General features: G+C 42.6%; 1 protein-coding gene across 1 annotated transcript in view; it reads left to right on the top strand.

The window, feature by feature from the left end:
* TMTC4 (transmembrane O-mannosyltransferase targeting cadherins 4) overlaps positions 1–25,856 on the top strand; it is a 724,433-nt gene that overhangs the window by 440,983 nt on the left and 257,594 nt on the right. The window contains exon 12 of the mRNA XM_085622264.1: positions 7,102–7,181. Coding sequence (XP_085478390.1) covers positions 7,102–7,181 — 80 coding nt within the window. The remainder of the gene's footprint in view (positions 1–7,101; positions 7,182–25,856) is intronic.

Raw genomic sequence — 25,856 nt, 5'->3', positions numbered from 1 at the left:
CGCTGCCTCTTGGACACTTATTCAGTTCTGGCTGAACCGCTATCTGGGTTGGCGAGCACAATGTGATGTCACTGCATCAGCCACTGCGCCAGACTAGACAGGCTTATTTGGCCCCCGGCAAGCTATAATTAATCTAGTTACACTGTTATTTTTGCATAGCACTTATCTATGTTAGATGTTCTGACATCTCGTGTCATTCTGCTAATTTATAGCAACCTGTCCCTGAGAGGCACTTACTTTATGTATCTAACTTTATTGACAACCGTCTTGTGTTTTAAGAATCTATCTGAATCACAGCGGCGTAGCCAGGAAACGTTTCCACTTTTTGCACCATATGTATTTGCATTGAAATGAATTATGCGAAACAATATGTTGCTCTGAGCATGTATCTGTATCACGGGTCATGTTTATCACTTCATTATTTTTAATGCAAAATGTTTTCATACAATGACCTGTGCAAGATGGCGGCTACTCTCAGTAACACAGTCCTGTTTCGACTCTTACATCTCTGAGTGCCGTATCTGATGTATATAGTTGCAATGTGTGTTAGGTTGCATGGTTTTCATGTGAGCAAGGCTGCGGACGCAGTCGAAACGCGTAATGAAATAAACCTGGTCACCATCATTTGTTGGATCTGCTGTTTACTTGCCTGAGAGCGTACGGAACTTTGGTATATTGGATATATAAATATATATATATATATATATATATATAGAGAGAGAGAGAGAGAGAGAGAGAGAGACAGAGAGAGAGATACTTGTACACACACACACAAATTTGTATTTAACGCAAGAGACAGAAAAGGTGTCAGCGCGCTTTACATATAACATACAAATTGAGAGAACCTCTCACAAACTTTCTTATAAATAACATGAGGCTAAATATTAATGCAGTTAACCCCTTGTGTGCCACGCCCTTTCCCCGCCCTGTGCCGGGCGTTCCATTAGCGGGCGGGGTTCATGACGAGCTGGACTCGTCATGGGCACAGCGCAACCGCGGCCCATGACGAGTCCAGCTCGTCATGGGCACAGAAGGGGTTAAATTAGGTGTGGAGAAGAACAATTATTATAATTTGAGATTATCAATGTTAGGAGATGAACATTCATTGGACGTTCCGGGTGCAGTTATAGGAAGAGAAGTGCAAATTGGAAGCTAAGTCTCATGCCTTAGATTGCTTAAATAGTTAGATGGGTAATTTCTGATTAAATGATGATTAAATACTGACAATGTATTTACCTGTATTTGTTTATTGCACTGTCACTCTTATGTTTGTATTGACAAACAATGGAGCGCTGTACATTATAAGGTATACTAAGAGAGATTCAATTTGGGAATATAGATCAACAAACTACGAAAGTATTTTACATATTTACTTTTCAAGGGAGGGGATATGTTCCAAAGATCCAGGCCTGGACTAGCCTCTATTGGGCACTGGGAGTTTTCCTGATGGTTGCCGGTTTTACTGGTCGAGGGGGCTGGCCACATTTCCTGCCTGCATTTCCTGCCTGCAGCACTTTGACGCTTTACAAACAAACAATGCAAAGCAAATCGTTTTAAAGCCTGCTGGCCACACCATGCTTTCTTCTAAATAATTTGTTTCTGCATTTGGTTAGTTCCTGTCCTCTGCAGGGTCATCACCAGCAGCACTGACCTTCAGGGCTTTACGGGGTAGAGGTTGACGGGTCTGCTGTTGCTTGGCTCGGAGAGAAAAGGAAGCCCTGTCAAAAAAGTGATTGCCTAGGATCTCACAATATGGTCAAGTGGAAGCCAGGAGTGATGTATGCAGTTCGGCCAGTAAATTGTTATATCTTCCTCTTTATCATTTTAGATAAAAGGTTAATGGTTTGTGTTTAATTATATTAGGCGCTAAATCAGCGCACTGTTTTAAATACAAACGGACTATGCACTGATGCGGAGATGGTGCTCTGCTGATGCTGATATGGTACTGTGTTGATGTTTGTGGCGCTGCGCTGGGGCTGAGTGGGCGATGCTGCCCTGATGCTGAGGTGGTGCTATGCTGATGCTGAACTGGAGCTGGGCTGATGCTGAATTGGTGCTGCATTGGTGCTGAGGTGGGGGCTGCGCTGCTGGTGGTGCACTGATGCATATGTGGTGCTGTGCTGATGCTGCTATGGTGCTGTTTTGATGTTAGGGGTGCTGCGCTAATGCTGAGGGCATGGTGCTGTGCTGGTGCTGATGTGGTGCTGCGCTGGTGCTCTTATGATGAGGTGGTGTTGTGCTGATGATGTTGTGGTGATGTTGAGGTGGTGCTGTGGTGATGCTGAGGTGGTGCCGAGTCATGCTGAGGTGGTGGTGGTGCTGCGCTGGTGTTCGGGTGGTGCTGCACTGATGATGGTGCACTGATGCGGAGGTGGTGCTTTGCTGATGCAGAGATGATGCTGTGCTGATGTTGAGGTGGTGCTGCGCTGGTGCTAAGGTGGTGCTAGGCTTGACCTAACAAGCTTGGCCATATTACCAATTATTTATTGTACATAAGAAAATCGGGACAAGTTAGAACTGTTTAGCATATAACCAAAAAATAAATTGTTTCTAAATGGAATGATGATAAATAAAATGGAGAATAAAAGTGTGAAATTGTGTTGATTGCACAATAAAAATAAACCAAGACTGAGCAGCGTCTTTGTTATCATTGTATTTCGAAGACATCTGGAACAAAATCACCTATTCCAAGAACGTTACTTCTCTCTAGGAAAAGTTGATAAAGTATGCATTGAAGAGAACACATACATCATTTAAAATCTCGACAGTTTAATGTGATGTGTATCCTTCCTCATTTGGAGAGGCTCATGTGGTCTGCATTTGGAGGAATGTTTAACTTTTTGTTTTGCTGGTAGCCCTATTTTCTTTTGATTTTTGAATACACCCATGCATTTAGCGCGCCCTAATCCCCACTCGAGGGAAATGATGCAGCCACTACAAAACAAACTAGGCAGCCCTGGAAATCTGGAAAGATTTATCTGGTCAATACTTTCCATGAAGCGAGATGGCACTTGCAAACTATACCTTAATCCAGAATGCCTTTAAGAGTTGAACTGTGGTCTAGGACAACAGCGAGACACAATCCTGGCTAGTTTTGACTCACTTGTGCAAATACATACCTCTCTCTACTGAGTACTCACTTTGCACCTCTTCTCAAATGAGCCCCTTTTAAAAGTTACCTAGAGCCCATAATAAGTCTCCGGGGGTTCTTGAGTATTATACAACTTTCCAAAAAGTGCTTTAACTCATGGGCAGTAGGCGCTGTATAAATGAAATTAGAAATCATTATATTAAACTAGACGCATTCAAATACTTTTAAAGGAATGTAAAAAAAACTGACAACAAATCTGTTTTATTGTATGACTTACTGCCCAAGACACCGGCCACTGCACAGAGCATGATGAATGCTTACTGCCCCATGACTGCGCACATCAATCTCTGCTTAGCATAACATCCATAGAGCACTTGCGGTCCTTCTTCTCGGAGGATGTTCTGGCCCAGCAGTGGAAGGAAAATCGGCTTCCTAAAGCACAGGGACTTTATTTTCACCCACTCCCCAGGGGTGGATGCAGGGGAAGGTGGAGGGGACCAGAGGAGGGAGGGGTGGGAAAATAAAGTGACCAATAACAACAATTGCAGGGAATTTTCTCCCCTTCTCCTTGTTGTTGGGGAAGGTCGAAGCCAATAAGAACCATGCTTGTTCACCATTGCGAGGCAGGAGGGTTTACTACGAGTGCTGAGAGCGGTGTCCTATGTGGGAAGTCTAGGAGGGCACAGAACAGTCCAGTACACTGAACCCCTTGCAAGCATTTAGGGCAAGACAGCTCAGGCACTGTGCGGCTCTATGCACCATCCCCAGGCACTTTATCTTACCACATGTTACACCTCCCCAATGTTATTGAATGTGAGCCTAAAGCCTGGATCCTAGCCTGTCAGGAAAGCAGCGCACACGTTAACGAGGATTTTCAGAAACTGATAACAGATGCTGTTCGTCAAACTGTGCTATGAGACCGCAAATTAAAAGTCAATGGACTGCGTGTTTTTTTCCGATGGAAGCATGTCAAACCAATTAACTGTGTTTCTTTTATACATGTTGTGGAAATATGCTGATGTTTACCTGTACAAAGTTTGTTCAGGTATATGCCGGTCATGATGTTTTATTCAGCCTTCTAGGAGGCAGCGGTGAAGCTTTCGATTGCTGCCGCCATTCAAGTGTAAAGTGTGGTTTCAATATGGAGCCCAGACCCGCCTCCTTAAAAGCAGCGACCAGCTGCCAATTGTCTGGCATACACTGAAGCGCAGCGACCGGGAAACGGGTGTCGCGCTATGTAAAAAACAAAGTTCCAAAGACAGGACATACAATACCAAGAAGTGGAAGAGAACAAGTCCTTGGGCTATCCATTGAAGTCAACAATTGAGAAAATAGGTGGGACAAGTAGGAACCCTTATCCAATTGGAAGCAACATTTTTAAAGGGCACTGACGAAAGCCAATCAGAAGCAGGGTGCAGGCTGTAAGCCCCCGTGACTGAATGCAGCATGCCGAGAGATAGCCCATGCGCTTCCGAGGCTCCACCTATCTGCAGACTGAAGCAACAACACTTTATTTAACTGGAGCCATTGCAAAGATATTCTGCACTGGGCCTATTAGCCCCAGTTATCATTCCTAACTGCTTTCATGTCTGAAGAACTAAGATGGGCTACAAGTCCTTCCTTAAGTCTTCCTTAAAACAGATAGCGCTGGGGCTGCATGATCTCTCTAACTCTGCACTGACTTCCGATGGTTGGAGATAGTCATGGCCTTGTGCTTAGGGGTGGGAGCTGTCCAAAATAAGATGCCCAGAAATTGTAAAGCAAAAATTCTTCAACTACAGACTGAAAAGGACGCTACTGTCTACTGACAGGAGGAGACTGCTGGATGTCCCAGAGACAAAGAGTCTTTTTATTTACGGCATCTACATTGTAGACAGACTGTCCCTGGAGGTCAGATTTCAAGCCGATCATCTTGGATTCAATAGTACATTGAAGACTTTCTTCAATCCATCTCAAAGTCCCCTGATTTAGATTGCTTATTCTTCATCACACAATCCTGGCAATGCATGGGTAGTCAAAATGCAGCAATGGACAAAAATAACAAAGACTACCTAAAACCCTGCAAAGTGATGCATGTGTTTTTCCCCATATTTAGTGCCAATGTTTTGAATCTCATTTGTTTCAATTGCAAAGTTACAGAATGCTCAAAATTGGTGCCACCTTGAAAATGTAACAGCACTGCTTTACATATTTAAGTATTAGTATTTTCATTTTATACTGTTATTGTGTTCACTGCAATGGTTTATATGTGAAAGGGACTTTGACATGGCTAACCTACATCAAGTAAATCATCTGGCTTATGATAAGATTACATTAGATAAGGGCATTTATTTTATAGCGCAAAATACACCCCAAAGGTGTCTTGGTGCTATCTTATATTGCCAGCAGGAGAGATGATAGTGAGTAGTCTGGATATCCAAATGATGCTTCAGTACCCTTGGCGCGCAGTTCTTTTTCAGTAGCTTTCTTTACTTAGATATAAACCCAGAAAAGGAGGTGGTGAGTTCCTTCAGACAGCATTATCTTCTTATTCTCTGAAACTTGCAAGTATCGATATTGAGTTTCCAAAGCGTCCAAAACCATTGCATTGGGACCACCACTTTCAGTAGTCTTGCATCAAACCATGGAAGGTAAACTTTGTGTTCTTAATACTATTTATATCACAATTCTTGAAGACTCGAATGTTTTTGACAACTGACTTGATCTCTGTGCTTTGCTCCTTTAATTGCTGCATCTTGTGTGCATGCTTTGCAAGTGGTAGCTCCATTCTTAGGACCGCAGCTGCCATCTCTGCAAACGTCTTCTCCTCAGTCCTAACCACATCTTGAGTATGATCAGTTTTAAGGTGCAGATTGACATGCAGGACATTGATTTAACACAGCAGAAAGCCTATTCCCTCTTAGTTAGATCAGGTCATTCAGTAAGATCATCATCGTTTCTTTTTTCCTTCCACTGTTAACCTGCATGCACCTTTAAGAATTACGCTTTACTTGGCCTTTTCGCAGCCATCGTGATCTGAACTGCTGTGTGTCAGGAAAGTCCAACCTTGGACTGTGGAAGTAGAGGATCCACCATCGTTCAGAGCTCCAGTGACAAGTAACCTCCAATAAATGTCCTCCTTCTTATACCTGCAGGCCAGTAGGCCACCCCTAGGGTCTGCTTAGTGTCACAGGGACCCAAGAGAATACAGGGTGTCAGCGTGTCACCTGATGTCACTGGGGGCTGCTGTACATATCCTGCTGTTGCCTGCTCTTCTATCCAGCTCACCCAGCCTCAGCCTCCAAAATCCCTCATATAGCTTGTCTGTGGACAGAGTTGAGCTGCTTACCATGAACAGATGTCCACCCTCTAGTAGCTCACAATTTACCCATTGGTGCTACTCCTGGCTCCTTGTGCAAAACTGTGAGCAAGGAAATCCCAGCTCGCCCTGCTGATCAGTTCAGCACAGCACACCTAACTCTCCGTTGCTCCAGCTGAGTGCGGGTGAGAAGAAGCCACAAGTCTTATCTTAAAACCCCCCTGCAACTGCCCAACCTCCCTTTTCACTCAACACTAATTTTGTGATGCAGACCGTGTGTCATTGGACTTCAAGGCATTCTGGATCAGCCAGCTGGTTTAAATCTTGGAGAACCAAACGAGATGGCCAAGATGGCCACAGTGATGGGATTTTGACCGAGAAGTCAGTTAAATTAAGGTTTACCTGTGGCCACGGAGCCAAATGCAATTGTCTGTAATACTCACCTGTGCATAGATGTGCGCGCCAGAGAAGGTGTCCCTTTCACTTGTGTGTTATTATAAAGTTTTGACAGATGATGCAACTCATTTACTTGCATCCCAAAGTGGCATGTATGGCTTAAATACGTTGTGTAATTATAAACGGTCTACGGTGGAGATTTGTTTAAAGGGAATGCCAATGCAAAAACTGGCTTTCGGTTTTCATTTATGTAGACAAAGGCGTTGAGGGATAATGGCAAACTTTAAATGTTAACTCATGGTATTTCTTTCTCCAGGTGCACTACAATGTTGGCAAAAATTTGGCAGATAAAGGCAACCAAACAGCTGCAATCAAATATTACAGAGAAGCAGTAAGGTAATGATTTACTTCAACGATCATCAGCGTCTGTAAGGACCTTGAATGACTGGCCGATTTTTGCTCTTTTTAAGGAGTTTGAAATTCTCGAACATTTGTTAGTTTTTCATTATCTTAAATATGTGTATTAAGTTAACTGAAATACAGGTGAATTCCCCACGTGCTATATATAGGTATACGTACATATCCCATTGTATAACACATACAGGGCTGTGTGTGTTGATTATTTACACCCTTTCCTCCTTGTCACTTCATAGTTCCTTTTATAACCCCTTGTTCTGTTAGAGTGAAAAAAATGAATTCTTGCAAACGTGTTCTACACTCCTGTGCAAGGAAGAGATGGTTGTCGGGGAGTGGCGAGCAAGAGAGAAATAGTCAGGCAGATATCAAACATGCCATGGTTAAACCACTCTCATAAGTGAACATCTAAATAGTCTGTCTTCAGGTGGTGAAGGCTCGTTTACCCCCCACCCTGTCTCTCCCACTAGTCATGAAGTCTGCTGCTTCCTGGTGGCCGTAGACCCGTTCCTTCACTTTTGCTGGCTGTCTTGAGTCTTTGTAAGTAGCAGTTTCTCTGTAGCAAATCTTTGTTCACTAGCCTCTCATTTTTTTCTTTGTTGTTGTTTGCCATGTTATGGGAAAGGGCAATTGATTACATTTTTTGAACTTTTCACCTCAAAGCACTCTGTATTGTAATTTTGTGTCTCATAAATTCTTTTGGGACAATCTTTGGAAATATAGAACACTTCCCAGTATTTACCACACTTGCTTTCTCCACTGTTTTCATAATAGACCGTATCGTTTCCGCATGGGCACCTGAGCCCCTGTGATGGAGAGTACTAGACTGGCCAAGGCTGCACCCCTTCCATTGCTTTTGTTGGTTCTTCATTTTATGAAGATCTCCTCATCTTGCCTCTTCACATAAAGAGCCACTCCACCTTCAATTCTCTCTTCCTTCTGACTAGTTCAGAATCTGCATGAATCAAGGGTTGCTAGAGACTTTTGCAAATATTTTTGATAACTGGATCGTTTGGTCTCTGACTCCTGCTGATCTGACTTTCTGTTGGATTTTCTTTCATTATCTGCTGGCCACCGGCATTCTGCCCACTAACAGTGGCTCCTGGCTGCAGCTTGCTGTTGTCGTTTCTTCCCATTCACTCCCTGAATTACACAAGCAGAGCTGCAGACACGTCATTCTTTTTGTCGGAGTGATTGTCCTCTGCTGCCTGCTCTATGTGTTAACCATTCGAGCAGAGATCACCTCATTTTCTCTGCTTGCAGGATCCCCTTCAACACAGTTTTCTTCTTTGCTGTAACCATTTCAGCAAACCTCAGGTCCTCTCTGTAGAACACTGGCTTGGCAGTGGGCTTCTAGCTGCTCAAAGTAATGCAGTCCACTTTGACATGGCCAAATTTCTATTGTTTCACTTAAGAAAAAATTAACCCTGGGGTCGAGGGTGTCCATGTTGCAAATTTTGTCTTGCGTGACATCTTGTCATGAGCACTAAATTAGAGGGTGCAAGTTAAGGTTGCATAGCTGCTTTAATTGCGAAATTTCATTAGTATTTAGAGTTTGTATCGTAGACACTGTATCCCAACAAGTCTGTTAATATTTGGTTACGTCATCTGACTGTTTCCAAACTTAACTTTTTCATGGGCTATATGAGTAGGGTCTGATTTTTGACCAGTTGCTGTATTCCCAAATTCACTGCTCTTGGCCTTTGTCCATGCTCAGCATATACTGGGCATGGTCTGCAGCCTCATCCTGCTCCATCGGCAATCCGTGCCTCCTCTACCTGGCGGCCCTCTGGTGCATTCTGGCCCGCTCTCCGCCGGAGGCCCGGGGGCCCGCTCACCCCCATGCTCCTCCCTTCTTCAATACCACTTCAAGCCTCCAGCAGCACTTACCAATCTGTAACCTGGTCCTGATGATGATCCTAAATGTTATGGACCGAAACGTCGTCGAGATTCCAGCGCAACTTGTGACACCCTATACTCGGGTTCACCAAATTTGCCCAATTTTGTAAAACATTTTGTAAATACCTACCTGTGAACCTCAAGTACCTCTTATTATTGTCGTCTTCTCAGTTTGCACCTTCTATCGCTGTTCCACTTGTCACCTGCGCTGTCCACTTTTAGTGTCACGAGCACTTGTGTGCACAAAGTTCGTTGGGTTACTTACATATTCATTGTTAACAGTGCTGATACAACTGTTCCCAATTTGTCATTATTGTTTCAATTTAATGTTTCCTCTTGCCTTTTTTCAATATAATGCCTCTAGCACTTTTTCTTAATCAATGAGTCTCCCTACTTGCCTTATTTTAAATTATATGTGCATGCTTATTTACTAGCCTTTAAAATAATACCTGTTGAGATACTGTTGTCCATACATACATCATCCTGCTTTCAGGCACTGTCTCTCTTCAACCTTCTGCACATGATGTGTCTAAATAAGCAATGTTTTGGAATCTTCACTTTCACCTGTGCCACTGTAAAACCAATACAGAAGTAGGACTCGTTTGAGTGTTTGTAGAAAGAATATCCCCTCTGCATGCAGTGGGTTATTTGCCATAACTCAATAAGACCAAAGTAAGACTTAGTGTTTAGTAATGTAATTGACGATCTACCCAGCAGCCAGACAGACTCTCTAAAGCTGTCAAGTTCTCCATCTGCTGTTGACTGGTGTGAGAAAATCGAAGAACCCATTTTAAGGTGAGGGGCTGCCCTCAAAAACATACAACAATATGCGAGAAATGGTGGGGCTTATCCTCATGTATGTCCTATTTGCTGAGCTGGTTAACATGTGGATAGTAAATACTACATCTTTGCTGTCTGTTGGGTTTTGCCTTTTCAATAAAATCAATAACATTTGGTTTATATGAAAAAAAGATCCTCATCTGAATTTTTGTTAAGACATGTGGCCAGGATTTCCTTTATCTCTGTGAAAAATATATCAGTGACCACATTTGCAGCTTAAGCATTGAACAATAGTTATAATTACTGTATAGGGATCCCGCCACTCTAACACAGCTTGCTACAAGATCCACAAGTATTCTCTCCACCCTTAAAGAGACAGCTGCAATTACCCATATCTGAATTCTTTTGTGTGTACCTTTCTTCGTTTCATATAGGACCTGTGATATTTGACCACTCTGCTTACGCACTTTACATTGCAAGACAACAATACATATTCAACCACTTTCCTACTTCCTACTGTTCCTTATATACTATGTCCTTGTGCCAGTCAATGTGTCTGCTAGGTGTTTTGTCCATGCCAAATATTTCTTTCAACCATAATAACTGCCCTCCAGTGTTGCCATGTCAGCCTTCAGCTACACTTTTGACAGTATGCAAACATGTGCCCAATGCCAATCTCCATAAACAATTTGCACATTCTACAATTATTACCAAATTCCTTGTAGAATCTAGATGGGCCCAATCCCATCCCAGTCTCAACCAGTGGGAGTCCCGGGTTGGGCTGCTAAACTAAACCTGTATGTACCAGTAAATCTTTGCTCTAGTATGACAAATTTGAAAATAGAAAGGATGTGGTGGGCTGGCCTCCACATTGCCATACCTCGATGTTTGGAAAGCTCTTTTCCTGTAAGCCTGTGTTAAGAAGAAATAATTGTTAAGATCACACTAAGATTACTAAAATTAATTGGGGTTTCAATACTAGGTATTAGTGGCCCTGCACAGCTTCCACCTACTTCAGCCATCTGACAATTAGCTAAATTACAGAACAAAGGGGTGTAGTAGGGAGGGAACTTGCCCTTTATAATCTAATACAATTTAAAGCCAAATATGATAAAGATATAGAGATACACAAAAAATACTAGAGTTAATTATAAAGAAATATGTTATTCTTTGTCCACTCTTTTATTTACAAGGTTCACTTGACATATTAATAACTAAGTCAGCTTTCTGCTAGTGCACTAGATTAGTTAAGAGTGATTAGGTTCACAGTAGTCCACTTATTAACAAAAGTAGCAGTTCAATTACAGTTTTTGTTGACACAAATAATTTCTTCACTTCATCATTAACCCTTTAACAGTTGAGTTTGATATTTGGGGCACTTCGCACTTTACAATATACAGAATTAGGGATCAAAGCATAGATACCTGCACCAGTTTTAACGTCCCTATTTATACAAATGAAAAAGGTGCAAAGGGGGCTTGAGACCCAATCCCCTAGGTCCCAATCTGAAGAGGCCAAAGACAATCCACTTGGTCTCCCCAATAGTATACAAAAACAAACAGCCCTGCACACTTATAGAGAATTAATCATGTATAATACACAGACAGTAATATTTGACACAACTGTTTTTCCAAAGAAAGATCGATGTCATCAGATGCTTTTTGGTTTTATCCTTTATTCATTTTTCTTAATCTTTAAATTTTTTTATGCAACCGCCAACGCGTTTCGTCCACAAACGGACTTCTTCAGGGCTACAAAAAGTATAAAAAAAACTATTTACAAAAAGAAGTACAATTTATGTACACCAAAGTCAAAATTACAAAATTTCTAATTTATACAGCTATTTACATAATCTTGGATTTTATTAAGGAATGGGGAAAAACAGTAGACAGAGAAAAGTTTATAGTAAAACCAATTCATGCAGTGGGTTTCGTAAAATTAGCAACAGGAGGAGCAAACATATGCAAAAGTGAAAAAGCGTGTTACATTGTTCACAATCAAACATAGAGTACATTGTATATTATTCCTTCATTTAAATAGCCAAACCAATGCTTTACATTTGTTCATTGCTAAGAGACACATATCTTACAATATATGTTATAGTTCGTTCTTTCTTAAGCCAATGCGTTAAGGTCAGCTGATTTAGAGCAATATTCAGGACAGTAGAGTTGTGTCCACTCAGAGGTTTATCGTGATAATTGTTTATCCTAAGCAACAAAAACAATTATACAGATATAAAGAACGAGCCACAAAAAAAGTATTACTGCAGTGAAGCCTCAGGTTATGCCATTTGCATTTAGCTATATGGTTGTATTGTATATTACTTCATTTAGACACCGTAGTAGATGCTTTTTATCTATACATGAATCATAAACACATACCTTACAAAATTTGTTATAATGCGTATTTTCTTAGACCAATATGTTACGGCCGGTTGATTCAGAACAGTATTCTGGGCAGTAGAGTCATTTCCACTCGGAGGTTTACAGTGATGATCGTCTGTCCTGAACAATAAACACAATCGTATAGATATAAAGAAAAATCCACCACTAATGACTACTAAATCTTGTTTAGAGAATGATCTTGAGCATGTTATTTATATCATCAACAAATGTCAGGAGTATGGTTTCAACTATATAAACCATATTACCACCAGCAAGTGATGTGATCTGAGCTTTATTATGTGGCGTTAAATTCAATGCCTAGTTCCATTTATCGGCCTTACTCTCGTCAAGTTTCCAAACATAAGGTGTGTCAAATACACCCATGTTAAACCATGTTCTTAACATCTCAATGAGCCAGAAAAGGAGCAAAAGGAAAAAAGGGAAGTAAAGAGAAAAGGCAGCTTCTCTATTTGAAAACCTGCTACATCCTGTCTGGAATGAAATATAGGAGATGTAATCTCAAACCTCCTTGGTATCGCCTAGTAATACTATTAAATCGGCCATCTTTAAATGGGTTAAAGAGCCAACAGGTAAAAGAATATGTATACTATAGGTTTGGAGTAAACACGGGCCATCAAATCCTATGTCGTGTAACAGAAAAAAGAAGAATCTAATAGCCTTGTGCTAGTCTAGATGGTGTGGTCTCCGCCCTCCTTAATATTGCCGAGTTAATATTATTTGATCGGCCATCTTGGAGTGGATAAACGAATCCGCGAGTCAATAAATAATCTAAATGTTTAAATAATATAAGGACCATCATATTCTGTACCAGAAAAAGGAACGCGATTACAATATCCTCACATTAGTCATGCAAAAAAGGGGAAAAGGGAAAGCTCGGGATAAGTTTAAAAAAAAATTCTTAAATACTCACAGTGCATGTACGCATCCGACTTCATAAGAACGTCGCCATTCGAAAGTGTTCGCGTTCTGACCGAAAAGCCGTTACCCTTATATACGCCTCACTAATTGATAAATTAGTCAATTAGTCAGATCCTAAAAGAGCTTGTTAAAGCGTGCTAACATAAAGGTCGATGACGAATATAAGCGCCATCTTGGAATTCCATAAGCCTTACTGCGATAATGAGTTTTATTAAAAGAGAGACGTCTATGTCCCATCGTAAACCACTGTGTCAACCCACGTTATTGTTACAATATATCTCAAAAAATGAAATAAATATTGAATTTAAAGTGTGTAGTAAGTTACGAGAAATTTCTTTATATGTCGACTGTATTTGCGAGGAAACACAGCTAGTACCAATATATATTCCACACACCATATTTATCTGTATGCATTACCAGATTTGGCTGGAAATATTATATAAAGAGTTAAATACTCCAAATAAATCCGAATTTTCGGAATGCCGTTAAAATCATGTGATCTACGCTGCTACCACCGTCATCAATAGGCGCCATTTTAGAACGGTCTAAAGAGTATCAAAAAGCATATCTAAACAGATTCCGAGATTAAATAGCTGATAATGCAATATCTAATTGTAAGGTCCATGGCATTCCCATCATACTTCAAAGAATGTCCTCATATACGACTCACCAATTGATAAATTAGTCAATTGGTCAGATCCTAAAAAGGACTTGTTAAAGCGTACTAACATAGTGAAGGTCGATGGCGAATATAAGCGCCATCTTGGAATTCCATAAGCCTTACTGCTAGAATAAGTTTTGTTTTTGTGCACTTCGCACTTTAGCCTTCAGAACCTTTTTCTACACAGGCACCCGGACAAAATGTGCATCATTTGACTGTAGTAGGGCACCGTTTTATGTTGCAGGAATTGCGGAAACATTGTAGTTTACCCAGAGTAGGTCATAGGCAGTGCATTCTGATTCAGACATAAGTCACTCTACCTTAAATCCCTGGGTGTTTAGTTTTAAGAAATGTCTAGCTTTGGTAGATTTTTCTTGATGCAGGACGACCTTGAGTCCAGATACTCCAGTCACATCCTACATGAAGTCTCCATTGACTTTTTCTGAGTGTGGTTTCAAACCTTTCCTCTCGTATAAAGAAAGCACACACATACCTGCTAGAATACTTATAGTAAGGAGAATTGTGAGGATGGTGGATGGTCAATAACCATGTACATCCAAGATACCAAAATTCCATTGAGCCTTCATTATTATGTATTTTGTTTTCTATTGACTGTTGTATCAAACTTGTGAAGGAAAGTAGACCTTCACCCACATAGTGTGGCATGCTTTGACATTGTATCCTTCCATCTAACACCAGGGATCCCCCATATGTTATCTGGCATTTGTATAGCGCACAACTGCCATAATCGTGTAGAGTTTACAGACAGACCGACATGTATGCATGGTTAGAGAGGTGTGTGTTTGTGTAGTTATTTGTTGAGTGAACTGTGTCATTTCAACTTTGATCGTTTGCCTATTAGCTACATGAGGTCCATATGAAAACAATCCTAGGCTAAGCCTTGACTATATCCCTTCATGTGTCTGTTTCACTGACTAATGCTGTGTAGGTGACCCTTTGCTAACTCCTTTCCATGGCAACCTGCTTCCGCTCGGGGGACATATCTTTCTTGTGCCTTTAGTGCACTCAGTTGCCTAAATCCAACTCCTTCCAATGTGTGGTGATAAATTAAGGGGTGTCTGGATACGTCCTGTGCCCCATTCTTCATTTTGAGGAATGTGAGCATATCTACGTTTGGAAAGTGGGGTAAAATGCTGAGGCAGACCTCCCTGGGTTCTCCAAAATGCATTTCCAGAACGACTAAGCTTTGACTATCTCTTCATCGCTACTGCTGTGCAGGTGGCCCTTTACTAATGCCTCCTTTAGGCAGTCTGCATAGGTTCAGGATGACCTGTCTTTCTTGCACCTTTGCACACACACTGCACTAAATCTAAATCCTTTGAATGTGTTGTAATACGTTGGGGGGTTTCAAAGTATGTTTGAAAAGTGGGAAACATGCTGAGGCAACCTCCTAAGTTACCTAAAAAGCACTTCCAGAAAGTCTAAGAACCTTAGGGTTTTTCTCACAAGGTACTCTGTCAAAACGTGACAGATGTTCCATCCACTGTTAGGTGCAGTGCATTGACTGTAATGCACTTGTAATACAACCTACATAACATCAGCCATGTTTTGAAGGAGGAAGAAGGTGGCAAGCAAACACAAGTAAGACCAGTGTGTATCTATTTATCGGAGTCAGTAAAGACACTGTACCTCAAATCTAATCTATAAAAAAATAAACAGTTTTGGATTAGGGTGGTATTTGTGTGAGAGCTATTTTCCTAACTGGATAGAAGAATTTGAAAGACTACATAGCAAACCAGGTAATGGGCCATCGAATGTATGTATCAATGAATGGCCATTTAAAGTCACACAATTAATTTGTTTGCCCCCATTCGGTCAGTTTTCTAGTACTTCACTTTTTTTGTGGAATAAGGTGACGCAAGATGGAAAACACTGGCCTGGATGTGATGTGTTGATTCTTTTTCTCTGTTGCACAGTGCAATCCACAAAGTGCTGATCCTGCTGCTTTGCAATATTCTTCACAACAGATAAATGAGTCTTCAACTTCTAAAACATAACGACCAACTCAAAATCAAGGAAGGACATCAGTCTTCCTGTTTTAGTCTGGCAATAGACAACATATGCATTGTACAAAGCCAAATGGATCAGATGGATGCCCAACTTCTTGTAACATGTGCAATGATTTTTACAAGTTGCTTTTTGGTGTAATAACTTGTCAGTTTTCTCGATTCCACCCATGTACTTGTTATAATAAAGCATACAGCTGGGCGTGTGCACTTGTGCCAACTGATCCCACACAATGACCACAGAAGTGCTGTCATCATGAATTATTCTGAGCATATGAATTTTCCACCTGTCTAAGAACATTTTACAGTCAGCAGTTTGTTGAGATGCAATATATAGGTTGCTGACAGGCTGGGCTCCTGTATAGAAATTGTCCACATAAATAGTATAACTTTTATGAAAGAGTGATTGAACAAGTAGTCTTTTCACTCATTTCTAATGTGAAAGGGAAACCTGTAAGATTTATATTGGACTCATTCCCAACAATCTCTGGCTGTATGCATAACAACTGGAGCATCTCACACAATATAAGCAGATCCATGCAGTATAAGCTCTACTTGGTATGTACTGCCTTGTCAGCTGCCACCGTTTGAACAGGATCATAGACTCATTGACTGCTTCTTTCTTCCCTGTAGTAGAAACCTCTTGTAACGTATCAAACAACTGTTCAAGAAAAAGCTGATTTTTGTATAACCTGTGATTGACTGGATGGTCCTGGGGCAATGCTGCAGAGTTGCACTTGAAATACAGCACACTGTAAAGAATCAAAAAACAAACTCTGCCCATGTTAGATGGGAACATGGGTGTTGTCCTAAATGCACAAGAAGACCAGTATGATGTACTATTGGTTTGTGCAATATTCCCGTAAACAGTGTCAGGTCCCCCAATTTTTTTATAGTCCTTGCCCCCCTCCCCCAAAGTAAAGTGCAAGTTTATAGGTGTGCCATACTATGATGTGCCAAAGTGCCTCCATGCTCCCTCGGAAACTATTAGGCAGTTAAATCTGATTGCAGGATAACCCTTCATCCACAAAAAGAAGGAAGTAGTCAATGGACCAAAATTGCAGTATTGGTTTTACATCCAGCATCTCTGGTGAAAGTAGGAATTTGCGTCTGAAATCCTTTATGGGGCTGCTGAGTAAGTACCTTTTCATTGCTCTGTAGGAACCTTCCTGCACTCTGGACTGGACTACAGTGCCACTGTCCATGCTGAACAAATTGGCCTGCTAAGAGACATCACAACTGCCATGTTGTGCTGCAGGACCATGTTCTTCGGAATCACTGAAAGATGAGTCATCATTGAATGGAATTCCACCAACTGAAATATCACTTTCCGATCTGATCCATGATCCTCTCACACGGATGCAGTCTCATTATTGGAACCGGCCTAGAGCTCTCCTTCATTATTGGAGTTAAGGCCCGGCCAGCAGTCATCCCCCAATGAGATATTGCCTCTATTTTCTATCTAAAGCTTTTTTCCTCAAATTCTGTGTATTAGATGGAATCCAGAGATACTCCTAGAAATTTTAATACACTGAGAATGTTGTGTGTGGTATGAGTAGAAAGTGAGAATGCAACACAATGCTGTGCAAGTAAGGATGTACTGCAAAAGTGTTAGAGACAGCAACAATAACTCCGAGCAGTAAAATAGTGCAAGTTCATATCTTTGCAGAACCCAAATACAACAACGATCTGAACCAAAATCAACCTAAAAAAGAAAATTAAGAAAAAGAATACTTCAGCTCGCAACACACACTCAAACGGAAATGCAATTTAAATTACAGTGGTCCATTTTCCCTTCCTTTGTTGAGCTGTGAGGAGAACAGTCTGTCTTTAGAAGGGAAGTCTCTGGTGGAATTGACGCTGCTACAGATGCATATACATCTGTTGGAGCTGCGGCAGCTGCCGAAGGCCATGCCGGAGGTCATGCGGAGCTAGAGGAACACCAAAGCGAACTACTGGAGTGTAGATATGTAGATTAGGCAACCAGCAGTTACGGCTGACTTTAGGTTGCGGTTCCCTTGGCTCACTTGTCTCAGCACCGCTTTTCCACACTGGGCCATTCCCGCCTATTCGGTCTGTCACCCACCTCTCTTCACTCGACCGCCCGCCTTGCCTCACACTCTACCAGGACATCAGGCCTCCAGGGAGTGGAGCGTGCAGCGGGCCCCTGCTGTTGCGGAGGGGGGGACCCGCTCCACCCAGTTTTGGCCAAAACATTCAGCAGTCTTTCCTCAGCACCCTCTCATCATGCTTGACATGAGGATAGAAGACAGTCTTAGCCAGAGTGTGGTGAGTGGGGCCTGGCGGGTAGGGAGCAGGTGGATGCAGGTAGAGCCTCGGACCCTGTGAGGGCTAGTAGTCTGGGAATATCTGGTGTAAACTGCACCCAGGACCTTTCCTAGACAGGCGGTGAATCGGGGTATGAGTATCCTAGTGTGGTTACCATTAGGGTTACCATGGCTAGAGGGGTTAAAGTGATGTGCAGCGGAAGTGTGCCCAACTGGCTGTAGTGCAGTTTGCTGCTCCGCCTTTTTCTGCCGGTTGCTGCCTCTCTTTGCCCGCCTCCAGTCTGACTCTGCAGTGCCCTCCCCGAAGCCTGGACTTTTGGAAGGGACCAGGTCAATGGAGAGTTTGTAGTCCAGGACTGTATTAAATAGGGAACATTGAGGTGTGAGTATCAAGAAACTTTTACTACCACTAGTGCCTGGTAGTGGAAACAAAGGAGCAACTTATAGCCAACCTACAGGCACTCTCCAGTGCTCAGGAATATCGAAATTAGCCAGAAGGGGTCTACATCTGGGGCATTGCATTGAGGTGAAAACGACAAAAAAATTGCAGTCATAAGCAACTATGGTTAATTGCAAATTGCAGCAAGTAGCAGCACAAGGCCTCATGTCAACTACTGCTTAGGCAAATCTCCGCTGGATTAATCTTACGCTTTACTGTCTGCTCCATTGACAGTCTTATTGCTACCTTTATTGTTACTCTTGCTATTCTCACCACTGATACCTTCACTTTGAGAACCTTGTCATAGTCCCCACAGGCAGACGCTTACCTGAGCTTGAATACACATTGCGGGAGACAAGGAAGGTATCCTAAAAGGAAAAAGCCATCATCTGATTAGGTGCAGATAAGGCACAGATACATTTGAGAAAGAGGGAGATCAGGGAGAATAAGGCCCCAAATCTCCTCAACAATGAAGAAAAGGAAAATGACCTGTCAAGATGCAAGTGGTACAAACAGAAAGAAGTCCCACGTGGATTAGGTTCTTCTAGCTTCTCCCCTGCATTAAAGCCCGGATGCACCACAATTGGCCATAACATCAGGTTATCAACCAAAGATATACACTAAATTATCTTTCATAATGGATACAAGATCAGTACTCTACTCAAGCAATGATGGGTAAATGGACTTCCGTCTCCATTACAGTCAGGGATTGTGGACCAACCAATGTGGCTTGTGAAAGACTCTGGAAAGAGAGGAAAAACAACAGACCCTCTAGAATAGAACGGTTGAGCAGCGGGGCTCAAATAGGATCAATTTTGCCCGTAAGATAAGTGTATAAGGAGAACCACAAGGACAGCAGTGTGTCAGAGGCCAAGACAGAACCCAAGGAGAAGGTTGCTTGCAAGGAGATGTTGTTACTAAGGACAAGCAGCAACAGTTCATTCAAGAAATTACAAATAGATTAATTTGTGGGAATTCCTCTTAAAATGGACCTCCCTCCAACGAACAAGGAAGCCACAATGACCACTTCAGCTGAAGTGATCTCACCCATGATAATGACAAGTAGTCAATCCTTTTTAGTCAATACTCTGCCTTTGGCTTCCTCTGTGCTGAACAAGTCAAAAATGCAAAACACCAGACAAATGCAGTCAGAGGCTTCTCCCTTGGGATCAATGCCTGCAGCATTGCCAGCCTACACTCCAATCATCAGCAAATTATTCCTCAATCCCCACGTAAAGCTCAAACCGATATGCAGGTAACCCAAATAAGTTGTACCTGTGTCCCAATTATGGAGAAAATATCAGCTTTGCCATTTATGATGGGAGAACTTTTGACGGACATAAAGATAGCAGCTAAAACATCACTAGCAGACTCTCAGGTGGCCCTGCCTTGAAGAGCAGAGCAGCTAACTCAACATTTGATCAAGTGGAGCAGGAGGCTCAGGGGAGCAGACGTGCATGAAAAACGACCATCTCCAAGGTGAGAATTCTCTTATCTATGTGAGAGCAAGCACAGAGCAAGCACCCCCAGGGCAGTTGGCCTCCCCCACTTGGGGGCAGACATCGCCAAGAAAATCCCCCCAAATTCTGGGGTACAAAGCCCACCCAACTGCCCCTTAAGATCCAAAAGCAACAACGAAAACAGAGGAGTAAGTGCAGAACAAGGAAGACACATATAACAGCAGCCTACTTCTGAACAGGCTCCACAACTCAAACATTAAAAAATGCGGCATTGCAAGCCACTAATGATTCAGAAACAGACACCCAAACTGAAGCCAAACAACCCACCCTGGATCCAAACGGTGCTTCTACTGAAGATGGGGTAGCACTTGGGGAAGAGGAAAAGTCTCAGGAATTAGCTATTTCCGCAACCAGAGGCAGGTATTGCCCACAGGATGAGGTGGCCACTTCCCAAGAGAATCCAAACCTAACCACTGAAAATGGGACCCCCAAGGTTGATACATAAAAAAACATCATCAACCACAAGGGACTAAAGACCAATGATCGATCAATGAATCAGCAAAAATGAAAGAAGATCAGGAGATGCAATTATTTCAAGCTATACAACCAGTCTCCCTGGAGATGTCAGCTCCAGCAGTCCCAGTGTCAGGCCCTACTTCTCCATCGAACAAATTGTCTCATTAATCATGCCAGAAACCGGGTAAAACATACAACAGCTACAGAAGCAGAAGGAAGAAAGCACCACCTTTTTTCTGCCCGAATACAAGTTGAAGGTTTGAGGTGACACTCTAAACAGGGGAAACATCTTACCGTTATTAACAGCCATTAGCAGAATAAAGGATCTAAAATCTTCTGTTTTGACATCCATAGAATTTGTAGAATACACCAAACCAATAGGCAACGAAGCTACAAAAGCAACATGGCCATTGTCCAGGATAGCTAGAATAATTCTGGACGGATAAGAACAACTAAGACCATGGGGAATAAAGTTACAGCCTTACTTTAATCCGGGGTATCCTGAACCATTGCTAGCTAGGATTAATGATTATCAAGGATCCCCCTGTGCGAATTCCAAGACAAGCACCTACTCCGTATTAAAAGGGGCTCGGAGTGCATCCCCTAAGCACACAAATAAATCGGGCTCTCTGCAGGCTTCTCCTCATGAGGCAGGAACTTTAACATCTCGAGATTGGGGCTGGCTAGCAAGTACAATAACTGGTTGGAACACCAACCCATGACAGAGCAACATCTCTACACCAACTGGAACAAATATTACGCTTATGCTCTTGGACCATAAACGGCTTGGGCAGCAAAACATCGAACCCTCAGCTGCTGCTTTATCTTTAATCATTTGACATTATCCTTATACAGGAGACCTGGATGGATCAGCCATTTCGTTTACAAGGGTTTAGATTGCACCATCTTCCAGCCACCAAGTGTGACAAATACGGTCATCATAAAGGAGGCCTTGCAATACTTGCCTCAGTAGCAAGCATTAATGCTGTCAAATAGTTGGTCTCGAAGCTGTCCTTGACAAATGCAATAAAGGCAGTTAGAGGGAGAGTTAAGAACAATAACAATGATCTGCAGCTGGTGATAATGAATGTGTATCTACACCCACGAGATAAGACCGAGGGATTTAACATCCAACCTTATAACTGGTGATTTTAATTAGCATATGCTAGGAACAACAGAGAACGATAACATTTTAGCAGATCAGTCAATTACACGGCATATCCCTTAACAGGTACGGAGTAAATGGGGAAAACAGTAAATTTGTGCCCAAACTCGACTTTGGGGTGTGGGCACTTAGAAATGGATAACCTACAATGTTTTGGCATATTGGGAACCCCCGGGGTCTCCCCTAGGTGTCCCAGGGATGGGGGTCAGATATTTATAAGGTACACCCTTATAAAATGAGTTTTATATTACCCGGGTTAAGTGAAATTTCACTCCCCACATTGTGGTAAAGTGCTGCTCAAATTCAACTTTGATGCTAGGAGCACTGTGGAGGGAGTATCTGCAATATTTCTACACATTCAGAACCCCTGAGGTCACCCCTAGTTGCACATGGGGTGGGGGTCCTGTAGAAATCAGGGAAGTACTTATAAAATATGTTTTTGTAAGCCCTTGTGCTGGAAAAATGGCCCATATCATTTCCCCATTGCAAATCCCAGGGCCCATAGGTTAACATGACAAGAGGTTAGTAACTAATAACTCCTGATAGGAACACAGGCTAGAAATACCATTTAAAGACTTCCCAGAATGGTATTAATACATCCAACAATGTTATATTGTTGAACTTCCCCTAAAGTGTACATACAAGAAGTTATAAGACTTTCTTGTTTGCAAGTCCAAATTCAGCCTTCCAGTGGTCTGTCCTGATTGGTCAGAGTTAAGTGGATTAGCCAGGCTGCCTTGAAGAGGTGATCAAGAGCCCCTGGGGTTAGAGGGATGGCCACAGTGTCAGTTTCCACTCCACACTTTTGACCCCAACCAGACCTAGGATTAGGGAAGGTATGTACAGATGGTAGGGGGAGAGTCTATGAAAATAAGCCATCCCTTGGGTGTTTAGCCAGCTCTTGACTCTCTGCTGGAAAATCAGCCATTCTGAATTTGGAAGAATTGGTGCACTCTGGGACAAAATAATGCCACACTCTACAGGATGTGGTCATATTTTTGGGGAGTTGGTCTGCTCCCATTGGTCAGCAATAACCTCCTGCTTGACCCAGAGAACTGGGAATAAGTATCTGAGAGGGGCAGAGCCTCTCAGATCTGCTGCTTGAAACTTACTGAAGCAAGAAGTGCCCTGTTGAGAAGTTTTGCTGTGCAAAGATTTCTATGGCCTGACCTCTGAAGACTGCACCATTTGAAACTACAGCCCTGGATTATCTTGCTGACAAAGAACTAAAGAGTGGACTCCCTGAAAGCTACAAGTTAAAAGAACTCATCTGGGACATCACCAACTAAATCTACACCTTGGAGAACCACCAGTGGATTTGTAAGGGTTTTGTACCAGTGGATTTTGGGAACTGAAGTCCTCAACTTTCAAGGACCATCTTGGAGCTTCCAGACCCTTGGAGTGAGTTTAAGACACTTTGGGACCCCTTGAGGAACTTCAGGAAGAAGTTCAAGAAGTTTGGAGAACTTTGGAGCAACTTGGGAAAAAAGCTCCATAGAGGGGCCGACTCAACCTGGCCAGCCAGGCTGCCTGCCTTCAACCGCGAGCCGGCCAAGCCATCCAGGTTCGTCCCACTAAAAGCTCCATCGGTCCAACTTCCAGAGTTTGACTGGGACTAGACGAAATCTGAAGCCGGCGAACCCTCACCGGATCCGGCTACATGAAGAGCATTGAGAGACCCCGCGAGAAAAAGCTCCAGAAAAGCTTCTAAGTCCGCTCGTAGAAAAGGTGACCGGGAGCAACCGCGAACGCCAAGCCGCCTGCCTTCCATCGCGGTTGCCCCGCTGAAGCGCTAAAGAAAAAGTTTCTAAGTCCGCTCCAGGTAAGTTGACCGGGAGCTCATCAAAAGGCAATCTGGCGAACCCTCACCGGATCCGGACTGGCTGGGAGCTTCGATGGACCTCTGGGAGAAAAGCTCCAGAAAAGTTTCCAAGTGTGAAGGTAGAAACTGAGACGGGACATGCCGCGAGCTGTAGCCGCCCAGGGCTCCATCGCAGTCGGCCTGCAACTCTGACTTTGACCCGGTCTATCGCAAGCAGGTATCCCAATATGGTGCTATAATCTTCTAAGTGCTATATTTTGCTAAATCTTTGAAAATTCATATCTGCGGTTCCCTACATTGGATTTTTGTCATTTTGGTGTCATTTTAAAGATACTAAATATTTCCTATTTTTATAAATTGGTGTTGGATTTTTATTATGTGTTGTAGCTTAATTATTTACTGAAATGGTGTTTTTAAATGCTTTACATACCTGTCTGTAAGTTAAGCCTGTCTGCTCGCAGCTACGTTACCAAGGGTTGAGCATAGGAATAATTTTCTAAGACCTATGCTGAGTCCTATCATGTGTTAGTGGCCTTATTGCCAGTGGCAGACCTACATTTGCCCCTACCAATAACCCATTTTCCAACACTAATAAAACCGTTAAACGAGTCTCCCTGATAGAAGACAAAGCATCACTGTCTGGCAGGGCGCATGGTTGGAATACCCTGGACAGCTACATCACGTCTGCACCTCAGCACTACTTAGGCACTGGGTTCACTAAAGCTGCATAGGAGAAATACGTGCGTTATCGACTCAGCATTCTCCCGACTTTGTTCCACCTCCCACCTTGGAACAGTATGGTGCCAACGACATGCTGCCGCCTTTGCGGCGAGGAGAGAGGAGACATAAATCATCTGCTGTGTATATGCAAAGTTGTCAAGAGCGATAGCAGCGCTCTATTACATCCCCTTTTAATCTTAAGGGAATCTGCAGCTGAAGGCAGGTGGTCATGACATGCTTTGATGGAGCTGACGTTCGGCTAAACTGCCGCCTAGGAAGATTCTTGGGTGCAGTCGAAACAGTGGCATAGCTAGCCCAATGACCCCCCGTGGTGGCTCCTGCGTTTGTCGCCCCGCGGCGGCCGCATTAAAAAGCAGGGGTGGTTGCTGGTGAAGTTCGGCACCGGTTGCCGCACTGCGACAGCCGCAATTTAAAGTGGGGGGGAGGACAATTAAAGAAATGGAAGCCAGGCTTTTAAGCACAGTTTCCAACAAAGCATAAATGCCTGATCATTTTTTATAAAAATGTGAACATTGTTGCAACAGTTTCAATTAATCATGCTAATAAAGAATTACTTACTGTCTTTGTTGAGCTGCATAGGGGCGTCCTAGACTTCATGACACCCGGTAAGCGAATATGTTAATTAATTAATTCCATGCTGGTGCTGGTCGCAGCTTCCTTTGGGAAAATGGAGGCACAGTTCCCCAGAAGGGAAAAATATTCTTCCGTGGGAGGTGGAGCCCTGTACCCGACCACTATCAAGACTTCCCAAGGCTGCTCCAGTTTAGGAAAGAGTTGAAGATGAGCCTTTTTAAAACACATTACATCATGATGCAATAATAATCCACAACCACCTACCTTGTGTTTGAAAGACTTTATTAAGTTCATTGTATACTGCATACCAACAATACAATAAGATCATCAAAGATAGTCACCTTGAAGGTGACTTGTTGACCGTTTCCCTGCCCTTGACCCTGCATTCCACTATGCTGCCTTTGACTGTATTCGAGCTGAACAATACACATACTATATATATATAAATACAGTGTTTAAACAGCAGAAGTGCAATATGCAGCACTATATAAAAAGGTTATAAGGATGTGGCTTAACGGCTAAAGCGGCTGACTTTGAAGCTGGGGAACCAGGTTCGAGTGTGGGGGGAGGTTCAAACATCTTGTGATTCTTGGCAAATCACTTAATCTCCCCGTGCCTAAAAATTAATGTGACCATCTTTAAGGCAACTGGTGCTCATCTAAAGTGCTCTGATACCTTTGGGTCGAGTTCGCCCTATATAAAAATGCAAAAAAATAAAATCAATAAAAAGAAAAATTAATTCTCGACACATCCTACATTTTACACCTGCTCCACTGAACCTGTTTGCACTACTGTGGGCAAATCACAATGCCAGACCATGTCTGACTCTATACACTTTGCCATAAGGTTGATCAATAAATCCAAACTCTTCCTTTCATAGGTAAATACCACATTACACCTCTCCAGAGAGACATCACTCTCTAACCAGTCCATGCCCCTTCTAGACTGACTACTTACCCATTG

Source organism: Triturus cristatus, chromosome 8 (genome assembly GCF_964204655.1).
Source record: "Triturus cristatus chromosome 8, aTriCri1.1, whole genome shotgun sequence".
Taxonomy (NCBI): Eukaryota; Metazoa; Chordata; class Amphibia; order Caudata; family Salamandridae; genus Triturus; species Triturus cristatus.
This window is presented reverse-complemented; position numbering and strand designations above follow the sequence as displayed.